Here is a 12,894-nt window from a genome sequence, read left to right as displayed (position 1 = left end):
CCTTGGTTTGTGTTGTTTATTTTCTTATGCTTGCCCCCCACCATCTGGTTATCTCTAGTGCTACTTGCACTTGCCAACCAAATCTGACTGGAATCAGTCCTTCCTGTGATCCTGGTTGTGTCAGAACTCCTCAGAGTCAGGCTGTCTCTGTGATCCTGTGATTCTGAGATCCTGTGACCCTGGGCTTCTTAGAACATCTGGGAGTGCAGCAGCTTCCTCTGGGTGTTGTTGGATTGGCTGTGGAGCTTGGGCCCAAGGTCTGCTCAGGACACCAGCCCAGAGAGACTGGAAGGAACCCAAGCCACTCTGCTGGCGGAGTTCCTGTGTGCCTGTTCCCACTGGTCCCAGTTACTCCCAGTGTTTGGACAGATGTTGTGTCCTCCTCATCTCTGATCCTGAGAGTGTCAGAGTGCCTGGGAGTGGAGCTTCCTCTGGGTGTTGTGGGACTGGCTGCAGAGCTTGCGCCCATGTTCCGCTCAGGACACCATCCCAGAGAGCCCACCAATTCTATTTAAACTTTTTATCTCCTTGAGCACTGGACTTGGCTCCAACATTATATTTCCTGGTGCTCTGTCTCTCTTCAATCTGTACATTTTGCATTTTTCCTTACTCATGCTCTTTTTCATTATAGATCTGCATAATGGTGACTACCAATAGCAAAGGAACTCTTATCAGTACTGGGGTGTCTTTTTTGTTTGTTTGTTTGTTTGTTTGTTTGTTTGTTTCAAGACAGGATTTCTCTGTAGCCCTGGCTGTACTGGAACTCACTCTGTAGACCAGGCTGGCCTCGAACTCAGAAATCCACCTGCCTCTGCCTCCCAAGTGCTGGGATTAAAGGCCTGTGACACCACCGACAGGCAGTACTGGGCTGTCTTGAAATCTCTGCCCACACCACTAATCCAAAACTCTTCAATTTAGCTTCAGGCATATTTTTTTAGCATAAGGGCAAAAAACATCTAAATTCTTCATCATATATCACAAGAATGATCTCTAAGTCTCTTAACAGTATTCTTCCCCTCTGGAGCCCTTTGGTCTGAGTCCCTACAATTAAAATATCCCTTAGCATTGCCTTGCATGTACCTACTAAGATGGTCCATTAAGCCCCACTTTTACTTATTCAAAGTCCCAAAGTCTTCCATATTCTTCCAACAAACAACATGGCCTGACCTATCACAACAATACCTTGCTTCCTGGTACCAACTTCTTAGTCACTCTTCTACTACTGTGAAGAGACACAATGACCAAGGCAGCTCTTATATTTAAAAAGCATTTAGTTCGGTGCTTGCTTGCCATTTTATAAGTCTAGTTCATTATCATGGTAGGAACATGTCATCACTCAATGGTGTGTGAGCAGTAGCTGAGAGATACATCCTGACCCATTTTTAACTCATACCATATTATGTTAATTTTATCTCTTCCTTAAGTCTATTCTTTAAGTAATTAGTATCCACAATTTTATACTTTCATGTTAGAAATTAAGTAAATTCATTTTATTTTCTTTGCTTGTGATGGGGTATCACTGTGTAGCCCAGGCTGCTTTCAAACTTGTGATCTGCCTGACCAATTCCCCAAGTACTAAGGTTATAGATAAAATCTACCCTGCCCATATGAGTTTAGTTTCCTATAGATATAGCAATCTCTGGAAATTCAAGACTAATAGATTTAAATTTTTGTCTAAGAGAGGAAACAGTTTTATAAGGCTGTCCTTTTATTTTTCTAATATTAAGTTCTTATACATTGTAGTTATGGATTAAATGATTCTTTTTGCACATTTAAATCTAGTAAAAAATAATCAGTTTATTTCTTTGAAGAAGGAAATAGAGATATGAAACTTGGAAGTACATGGTATATTCTTATTTTCATGTATGCTCTATACCTAGGAAGCCAGGTCTGCTGTGACCTGTGACAGAAGAGTTGTCATTATACATCTCTGGTTTTTATCATGCACACACATGCATGCACACACACACCCATACACGGGCACTTACACATGTACACACTGTCAGTCAGGATGCAGAAAAGTGTCATTGCCTTCAAAAATCTCCCTTATGTTACCTTATTCTAGAACCCTAACAGCTGGAAAACGTTGATTTGTCCTTTCATTACAGCTTTTCCCATTTTTAGTATACCATATTTTTAGTCCATTTTATATTGGCATAACAAAATACCTAAAGCTGATATTTCAGGAAAAAAATTATTTAGCTCAATGCTTTGGAGGTTGAAGAGCAGAGTGCTAACATCTTGTATTCTAAGCCCAGATCTATTAGAAACATGGTAGATAGCATCTTAGCAGAAACAAAAGAGATGTAGGGAGGAGAGATGACATGGAACCAGGATGATTCAGGGGATAGGCTCACTCTTCAAAACAAAACAAAACCAAGTTTATTATTCTTTGAGAATTTCATACACATTTTTTGGGTTTTTATTTTCTTTTAATGTAATTACATCATTTTTCCTTTGTTTTCCTTCCTCCAAATGTCTCCATATACCCCTCTTCACTCCTTCAAAATTCATGGCCTCTTTTTTCACTAATTGTTATTACCTGCATATATATTTCTGATTATAATCTGCTCAATCTATATGTTATTTGTATGTATATTCTCTCTGCCTCGGAATCTTTTTTCCCTCTAATCATCCCTTTTTCTAGTTTTTTGACCTATCTCTATATTCATATCCACATATATACACATGCATAAATATTAAAAGCTACAATCCAGCTATAAATGACAACATGTGCTATTTGCCTTTCTGAGCCTTGGTTAAATCACTTACTAAATTAATTTCTGGATCTTTCCACTTAACTTCAATTTTCATAATGTGGTTTTTCTTTGCTGCTGAGTAAAATTCTATTATATAACATTTCATTATCCATTCATCTGTGATAAACATCTAGGCTAATTCCATTTTCTTGCTATTGTGAATAGAGCAGCAGTAAGTATGTGTGTATAAGTTTATTTGTGGTAGGATTCTTTTGTGTATATACCTGGGAGTGCTACCGCTGGTTCCTGATATATGTGCTTCATACTGATTTCCAGAATGGCTCTACCAGTTGACACACCCAGCTGTGAATAAAGGTTCTTTTCCCCCACATCTTTGGAAGCATATATTGTCGTTTGTTTTCTTAGAGGACCATCCTAGTTATCAGTTCTCTTCGTCCTCCTTGCTGGAGGCAGTCACCCTGGTTTGCTGCTGAGCTGTATGATTTTTACCCACCAAAGTATCATTTATTTTCTTGTTGATACCCATTCTGAATGGAATGAGATGGAATATCAACATAGTTTTAATTTGCATTTCCCAGATAACTAAGGATGTTAAACTCTACTTAATATGTTTATTGTATCCCTTATTTTGCGAACTTTCTGGCCATTTCATTAACACATTTATTGATTGCACTTGGGTGTATGTGTTGGTATTTAATTTTGTAGCTTATATAGTCTAGATATTAAAATTCTGTCAGAAGTATCTTTTGAGAACTGTTCATTTCATTAACCTATTTATGGACTGGTCATTTGGATTTGTATGTATGTGTTTAGTTTTGTAGTTATTGATGTATGATGTACTCTTTCTTTGTTCTGTATATTTAATAATGTTTCAACTGTGGTATGCCATAGGAAGTTTCTGTTCTGATCTTTTCTGTTTTGTGTTCTGTGTGCTTCTTATATCTGTATGCATATGTTTTTCCTTAGTTTAGGGGAGGTTTTCTTCCATAATTGTGCTGAGGATCTGGTCTATGTCATTGACCTAGTTCTGCTCGCTCTTCAATGCTTATAATTCAAAGATCTAATGTTTGTATGGTCTCAAATTTCAAGCCTATTCCTTTCATCTGTTAACTTTTTAAGTAGTCTTTATATTTGTGATCTAGTTTTTTTTTTTCACTTTACCTTCAAGTCCTCATATTCTATCTTCTACTTAATCCTTTCTACTTGTAAGACTTAACGCTCCCTTCCGAGTTTTTTACCTGAGTTACTGAGTCTTTCTGAATTCATTTCATTTTTAACTTGTGTTCTCTTCTATATTTCTCTTTATTGAATTGAGTTTTCAGACCAGGATTAGAGGAGAGTATATACAAAGAAACACAAAGAGTTCTGTGGTGCTTGAGTAATTCTGTACCTTGATTTAGTAGTGTTTATTTGAATCTAGAGATGAGATGCATAGAAACACATACATTATACTCACAGATTGGTAAATTCAGATTACATATGTTGAAAAGCAGAATGAGTTCTACATTTTCTTTTGATAGTAATGCACCAATTTTAAATTTCTGGTTTTGATAGAGAACTAACTGGAGGTATATTAGATAGATATCATACAAGTTGCTGATTGAAGGGTAGATAGATCTTGGTTAACTCTCTTCCTGTGAACATGTGACTGTTTGAAATAAAAGGTTTCAATCAATGGTTCACATTTGTCTGGATAGTTTAATTTCTAGTTGTGCTGAAGGTAGAATAATATGGAAAGCCATTTGCCACACCTTACCCCTACTGTATCACAAGGCCAGGAAACTAGCACAAACATACCCAATGAAAGATCTACATGGAAGATAACCTCTCCTACTTTGGTAGTATTTAAATATACATATTTCTTTGCTTTTTGAGAGTATTTTTATGGGAAAATTGACAGTTTTCAGTTATATTTAGTTTTAGTGTTTGTTTTGTGCTATGCACTATGCTTTTTCTGCCATTAACAACACAGGACAAATGACATTTACATGTTCTGCATACTTATGGGAATGTGCTCTCCAAATCGACCAAACCTAAAAAAAATTCTCAAGAATGTGAAATAGTACAATTTGAATATGTTAAATTCTATCATTAGTCACTGAAGCTGTGGTAAAGGTATAATAAGCTATGAATTAGGAGAATTGCATGATTGTTTTAACAACTATCACTTCTCTTTCTACTCAAAAAAATGTATTGGATTGCAGATGAGGAAATTATACTTCATTATATGGAAAATCTGGAGTCATCTCAAATTTATTTAAATTACTCAGGATATAATTTACAATGATGTCAATAGAGTGTATTTGAAAACACTAATTTTAAGTTACATAAGAAGTAAAATGTATAGGCCCTGCCTTGTAACCAGCTGATATAGCTGTAGCATACTGGAAATTTTTCTGACTTCAAGTACTAGGCTTCATTTTTGATCTCACCTCTCATGTCATTAAACCTCATAGAACCTGCATTTCCTCAGATATTGTGTATAACATGCACATGCATATAAGTTCATAAGTATATCATGAGAGTGATAATATCAAAGTATAACCTATAAAATGTGCTGCAAGTTCTAAGAAAGTGTTATGAATGATAAGAGATTCAGATTGATTGAGCTTTGGAAAGTGAAAAAGTAGTGGGGAATAGTGGATAGTTAGAAACCTTAAAAATTCAAGCCTGGTACCATTCCATAGTACAGTTAGTACATAGTTGAAATATTGATCAGTGAGATTTACATAGGTTCCATTAGGAAATAGCTAATTCTTATGTTTAACAAGAGAGTAGCATAGCAGTAAAGCAGATGGTATATTTTCAGTGTGTTTAATAGGCCATATTCATTGTTTGTATTTTTTAAGTCTATGATTTAATTTTTTCAAAAGTACTTTGATAGTCTGATAAATTTGCTGAACCTAAGTGTTGCTTTCTGTATTAGAACTCTTTTAGTATATTCTAAAAGAAATATAGGGCAAATGAAACCACTTGATGCTTGTTTTGTATGATAGTAGAACAAAGACTATTGTGAGCCAAACAGATCTGGCAGTGATATTTTCCCCCAATAGTGAATTAATCACAGATACTTATGTTTTTAGCTTTTATGATCCTCTTTGGTATATAATTTCAACTTTAACTTGTCTGGTAAAAAAAAAATCACATTGAAATATTTATCCCCTCCTGTATGCAAAATGTTATACTCTATAGGAGTAGGACAAAAAAGAGTAATTTGATCTAAACCCTCAAGGATATAACTGGAAAGAAAAATAAATACATAGATAACTATAATATAAAACATAGTTTGTAAATTAATATTAACATGGCAGTGTGTTATAGGAATCCTGAAATAGCAGAGCTTTGAGTGCCAAAGATTTTTATCTTTCTAAATTGGAAAAATCATTCCAATTCCAGCAAATGTATTCCAGTAAATATTACCCGAAATAATAATTTAAGGAAAATATTTGTACTTTTATAATCAATGTTTTATGTATGATAGGTAATTGATGTTTTTTTATATTTTTAGGCCATGAATATTGTGGTTCCTTTCATGTTTAAATATGCTGTAGACAGCCTCAACCAGATGTCGGGAAACATGCTGAACCTGAGTGATGCACCAAATACAGTTGCAACCATGGCAACAGCAGTTCTGATTGGCTGTATGTGTGATTCTTTAATCTGTCTACAGGTGTTGACTTTCTTCAAGAAGGTTTCATCATATTTGAGCAGATGACCTTTTAACTACAAATACAACTTAGCATTTTGGATTTTTATTATTTTATGTGAGATTTTTTTTTTATCTGTTTTCAGAAATTCATTGTATGATATGCTTTGTAAAACTTCTGTGATACAGCAGCATTTTCCTTGTTTGAGAAAAGGATAATATAAAACAAGACATTAAATGCATTGCCACTACCTTCACTAGACTTTTTATAAGATACCTCTCTAGGAACCCCAGTTCTTTTCTCACTGCTAATATTAAATGAAAGTAGCTAATTAATGATTTATGAACATTCGTGCTTTGTTAAAATATACTCAGAGACCATGACAAACAAATGCAATTTGAAAATAATAGAATATTCTTTCAAATGCACTGGGGCCCCGTATATTTGAAAGGACATTTTCTAATACTTCAGAGCAGAAGCAGGGGCTTGCTAAAAGCACTTGACTCTTCAGCATCTAAGCCTTTCACATTTGTTATTTGAGAGAATTGAATTAGATATTGTGCACTTACCCACAATGAGGCCATCTGGGCTATTTCTACATTAAAAGTATTTTAATTGGAAAAAAATCTTTCAGCATGTGAAATTTAGGGTCAAATAACATGGAAAGGGATTCTCCATGCTGAAAAGGTTATTTGTCATTAGAGTAGATGCGTTCTAGGCTTCTTTTAGTGTAAATATTCTGTGTTCTATTTATTTATTGGATGCACTGTTCATTGTACAAAGACTTCCTGCAGCCTTGCCACTTACACTGCTATGATTCTAACGTTTCTGTGCCCCCCGTACTTTTTTCTTTTGTTATATTAGATGGTGTATCAAGAGCCGGAGCTGCCTTTTTCAATGAAGTTCGAAATGCAGTATTTGGCAAAGTAGCACAAAATTCAATCCGAAGAATAGCCAAAAATGTATTTCTCCATCTTCACAACTTGGATCTGGGTTTCCATCTGAGCAGACAGACAGGAGCTTTATCTAAGGCTATTGACAGAGGGACAAGGGGCATTAGTTTTGTCCTCAGTGCGTTAGTATTTAATCTTCTCCCTATTGTATTTGAGATGACGCTTGTCAGTAGTGTTTTGGTAAGTAATACGGTTTTCATAGTAAGCTTTTATCTTACAGTCTTATTAATAGCAAGTGAATATTTGAAGCTGTTATGCTTCTGCATACCATGATGCCAGAAAGATTTTGTAGTTTGTTTCATTATTTTGTCACAAGTGTCAAAGAACTGTCTAAATTCTCTGTTATTCTTTTAGACACCTAGATCATTGATTAGTGCTTCTAATGTTTTTTTTTTTCTCCCAAGAATTTTGTATGTTGCATATTGGGCTGATGTGCTCAGAATATTTACATTTCAATTTATGGATCCTAACATGTTAAAACAATGTAATCTTTTACTTAATTCCTCTTTAGGCTTAAACTGTTTCAGTGTTAGAATTTGATGGTATAATTGTGGCGGGCACCATTTGACTTTTCTTGATAACTTGAGTGATTGCCTAAGGTATTTGATTTTTAATCCACTATTGATTAAGGTAACTTAGCAGCATCATAGCCTTTATAAATGTCCTTGGACTGAAATGTGCTGCTGTGATGCTTTAAAGTGAGAAGAACATCAACTGCTTTTTTTAAAAAAAATAATTTGTTTCATTTTATTGTTTTTAAAACATTAATTTTAAGAAAAGGAATGCCTTGTATTTATCTGAAGTACATAGTATTTTAAATAACACTTTCAGTGAAAGCAATAATATTCTCTACAGGCTTTCCATTTTGCCAAGTTTTAGACTTAAATGAAACTGCTATATCTAGTTACAATTTTGGTTCTAAATATAATTAACCATGATTCATAATCATATTTTACTAAAATAATTAGTTTCACATTTTTACAATGTTACTTTATTCCATTTTATTTTACATGATGCAGAATGTTGCTAGTTTTTTTTTTACATACATGATAAATCTCTCCCTTTTCTTGTTTATTGGTGAATGATGAAAGTCAAAGACAATTTAACCACTTCTTGTTTCTTCTCTTGACTTCTTTTTCAGTATTACAAATGTGGTGCCCAGTTTGCATTGGTAACCCTAGGAACACTTGGTGCATATACAGCATTCACAGTTGCAGTTACACGGTGGAGGTATGATTTTCCCCATAGGGTAGTCAAGAGTGCAGAAATTACTTATGGTACAGCATATGGTTCATGCTGTATAAATCTTTGTCTTACAGAACTAGATTTAGAATAGAAATGAACAAAGCAGATAATGATGCAGGTAACGCTGCTATTGACTCACTGCTGAATTATGAAACTGTGAAGGTAAGCTGTCTAAGTATCTTTTCATCTGCCTTTCACACCAAGATTTGTTCTGATCTTTCATTTAATGGTCTCCATAAGAATATCAGATTAGAATAGGATCTCTAGGTATGATGAAATACAACTTCATTTTTCTTTTCTTTAGAAATGTTCTCTGTCTTTCCTATTCAGTTTTTATTTGGAAATATCAGAATTTCACCTTCTGAATTACTTTATAAATGATCATAAATATGATTAGCATCCTCATTACAAATGAATATAGCTAATTAAGCTGATGTGCAAGTTCTTTTTATCCTTCAGAGTGCCTAGTATAGTGCTTTTCCTTAATTATTTCATTCATTTTTACATTCATTTGCTGAATAAGTGCTGAATTTCTCTCGTGCAAAAATCACTGTGCTAAGTGCTATAATGGGAGAAGATTGTAAAAGGAGATCACAATGTCATTTTTGACTTGCCGTGATTTTATAATATGCTAGAAAACTAAAGTATTCAGATGACTCATCAAAAAGGCATGATATGGTGAGGGCAGTAGGAACTGGGAATTCAGGGCATCAGGCCAAGGCTTTGTGAAGGACATGTCACAAATAGAAAGCATGTTTAAATAATAAGTTGTAGGTTCCAATTAATTAGTTAGTTATTAAATGTTTATTGAATTTTGAATATAATCCTTTCTTTGAAAACTTTCAGGAAATACCATAATCTAATATTGAAAGTCAATATATATACATATAGTCACACATATGTATATATATATTTCTGTTTTTATTTTTGACAATTTCATACATGTATATAATGTATTGTGATTTTATTCACCTTCCCCCCACTATCTCTTCTTATCCCCTTCCCACTCCTGCTGACCCATTTTTTTTCAAAGTTCAATTTTATATAAGATCTGTAATAATGTATATCTATATATCAAGTATAACAAAATTTATACCAATTGCATAAAAGAGTATATATTCTGATTCATCAATAGTTACTGTTTTTATATATTTGTAGTATTTTAATAATGAAAAATATGAAGCACAAAGATATGATGGATTCTTGAAGACATATGAGACTGCTTCATTGAAAAGTACCTCTACTTTGGCTATGTTGAATTTTGGCCAAAATGCTATTTTCAGTGTCGGATTAACAGCTATAATGGTGCTTGCCAGTCAGGGAATTGTGGCAGGTAATTGGTCTATTGATATCACATTTAGAGACTGTTATAAATGGGTTAATGGAAGGAATAAAGTGTACTCAACAAAATAGCCATTTGAGAGTGTTTTTCTTTTCCTGTATTTTATTGATAATTCTTTTATTTCCTTTTTGGTTAACACTGACTTACTCATTGAAAGTAAGAATTCTATTTATGTATTTTATGGGTATGTAACCTGATTCTTTATGAGAAACATTTTTTAAAAATTAACCATGTAATTTTATGATACCTTTTAAAAAATGTTTTTATTAATTTGAGACATCAACCTTTTTAGTATCTAACATTTTTAATTTTTCTTATAGACCTGGAAAGTCATGGCATTAATTTACTGTTTAGTTCAAAGGGCTTGTTTTATAATAATTACCAGTATCTTTCTTGTAGTTTTTTCATTTACAAGTAATGTGTGTGTATGCTCCTCATTCGTTTGATGTGACATTATTATGAGATATATCATTATTTTTGGTCATGATAGCCATTCACTCCAAATTTTAATATATGTTCTTTTACAAATTTTCTTTTTTATACTGTACAAGAAATATTTACTGCCTTGGAGGAAAAATGAAAATATTTTTAACCTTCCACTTCTATCATTACTTAAATCATTCCTTTTGTATATTAAACATAGCATATAGGTATGCTTTTCCCTTTCCATACAATGTACACCAAGTTCCTACCTTTCCTACTTCATGCATTCATATGCTGTGCAATTTGTGTCAGTTTAAATGTTGCTGATTATGTACACTTAGAACTATTTGTCATAGAAATTGCCTATAGAAGTCTGGCCTAAGCTGGGAAAGTTTATATCATGCCTTTCTTCTTCTGATTGTATGCTAAGGTGCCCTTACTGTTGGAGATCTAGTGATGGTGAATGGACTGCTTTTTCAACTTTCATTACCCCTTAATTTCCTGGGAACTGTATATAGAGAGACAAGGCAAGCACTCATAGATATGAACACCTTGTTTACTCTGCTCAAGGTAGACACGCGGATTAAAGTAAGTAATGCATATAGTAGCCTTCTCCAAAGAACAAGAACACTATCTCATGAATATTGGGTTCTTCTAGAACAGCTGTTCTCAACCTGTGGCCATGACCCCTTTAGGGGGTCGCATACCAGATGTCCTGCATGTCAGATACACAATAGTAGCAAAATTACAGCTATTAAGTGCTAACAAAATACTGTTATGGTTAGGGGTCACCACAACATGAGGAGCTGTATTAAAGGGTTGCAGCATTAGGAAGGTTGAGAACCACTGTTCGAGGAGAATATTTTTGTATCACTATGTTAGACAAATAAGTTCTTTTCCATCATTTCTTTCCCAACTCCTCACCAAGAAAATGTTCCTAGCAATCAAAATATATAGGAATTTCTTACCCACATATTTGTATGCAGTGAGGAATGAAAAAAAGAATATGGAAGTAGCCTTATTCCATTTATATAAACCTCCTTTCCCATATTTTTCCTTTTCTGACTATTAATTAAAAATTTTGTTTGCAGAGCTTACTCTAAGTAGTATATTAAGTTGTTTTTTGTTTTTTCTTCCCTTCTAGGACAAAGTGATGGCATCTCCCCTTCAAATAACACCGCAGACAGCCACAGTGGCCTTTGATAATGTGCATTTTGAATACATTGAAGGACAGAAAGTCCTTAATGGAGTATCTTTTGAAGTCCCCGCAGGAAAGAAAGTGGCCATTGTAGGAGGTAGTGGGTCAGGGTGGGTAATTTAGTTATTTATAATATTCTACATTATTGACATATAATTCTGAATGTGAATCATTATCATAGGGACATAATTAACTGTAGTCAAATGGAGCTTCCCTAATGACAACAGATGCTGATTAACCTTTCTTCCTCTCCAATTTCAGAAAAAGCACGATAGTAAGGCTGCTGTTTCGCTTCTATGAGCCTCAGAAGGGTAGCATTTACCTTGCTGGTCAAAATATACAAGATGTGAGCCTGGAAAGTCTTCGGCGGGCAGTGGGAGTAGTACCTCAGGTATTTAAAAACAGAACATAATTCTTAGAGGGTTGGCGGATACATTACTATAATAATTTGAATCTAAAGAGTCAACACATGCTAATGAAGTAGATAATGTTAGATCTTTCGAGTAAAATTCTGCTACTGAATAGATTCTTTTTTGAGACAGTGCCTTACCATGTAGTCCTAATTGCATGTAATTCAGTATGTAAATCAAGCTGTCCTTACAGTGTCCACCTACCTCAATCAAGCAGACAGGGAATCTAACCCTAGGTCTAAGACTGATCAGTTCTATGGTGCTCATCTCAGTTTCCTCATTATAAATAGATACTATTTATTATTATAATATTGTAGAGAATACACACACACACCAAGCACAATACTCACAATATAAATGTTCAGAAAACTAAAAGTAATTTTGAATAGCTTTTAACATATTAAGTTTATAATTACAAAGTAGTTAATCTACCAAACTTAAGTTTTAAGACTTATTTGCTATTGTATGTCCTCATCACTATGAGGCATACAGTACATGACTCATTGTAATAATTTTAAAATGTCTAGTGAGTGCTGTTGGGCCAGGAAAGGAAATTTAATGTAAAGCCTGAGAAGACAGGAAGTAGATAGTCTTATAGGGTGTATGATTTTATCTTGAAAATCTATAAAGGAATCAGAGGCTCTGCCTAAATGGTAGAGTACTTATCTGATTCATGAAACTAGTATCAGATCTCTGGGAGAACAGATCATATGGGGAAAGGAGAGCAGAAAACCTGTAAGAAAGTCATCAGGAAGGATGTGGCAATCACACGTGAAATTACAGCACTCGGAAGGATAATTGACTTGAGTTTGAGGCAGCCTGGGCTACAGTGCATTCCAGGCAGGTCTGGACCGCAGAGTGAGATTCTATCTTTAAAACACATGGGGCCAGCACCATCTGTTGAAAATGCTGTCTTTTTTCCACTGGGTGGACATTTCATTCCTTCTTAAAAGGGG

At 34.3% G+C, this 12,894-nt stretch overlaps 1 protein-coding gene across 2 annotated transcripts in view; it reads left to right on the top strand.

Moving 5' to 3' along the window:
- Positions 1-12,894, top strand: part of Abcb7 (ATP binding cassette subfamily B member 7) — a 128,201-nt gene that overhangs the window by 101,447 nt on the left and 13,860 nt on the right. For both annotated transcript variants that reach the window (XM_031366313.1, XM_031366315.1), the window contains 8 exons: positions 6,229-6,361; positions 7,232-7,500; positions 8,462-8,550; positions 8,640-8,727; positions 9,724-9,898; positions 10,761-10,918; positions 11,475-11,638; positions 11,790-11,919. In XM_031366313.1, the coding sequence (XP_031222173.1) occupies positions 6,229-6,361; positions 7,232-7,500; positions 8,462-8,550; positions 8,640-8,727; positions 9,724-9,898; positions 10,761-10,918; positions 11,475-11,638; positions 11,790-11,919 (1,206 nt within the window). The remainder of the gene's footprint in view (positions 1-6,228; positions 6,362-7,231; positions 7,501-8,461; positions 8,551-8,639; positions 8,728-9,723; positions 9,899-10,760; positions 10,919-11,474; positions 11,639-11,789; positions 11,920-12,894) is intronic.

Source organism: Mastomys coucha, chromosome X (genome assembly GCF_008632895.1).
Source record: "Mastomys coucha isolate ucsf_1 chromosome X, UCSF_Mcou_1, whole genome shotgun sequence".
Taxonomy (NCBI): Eukaryota; Metazoa; Chordata; class Mammalia; order Rodentia; family Muridae; genus Mastomys; species Mastomys coucha.
This window is presented reverse-complemented; position numbering and strand designations above follow the sequence as displayed.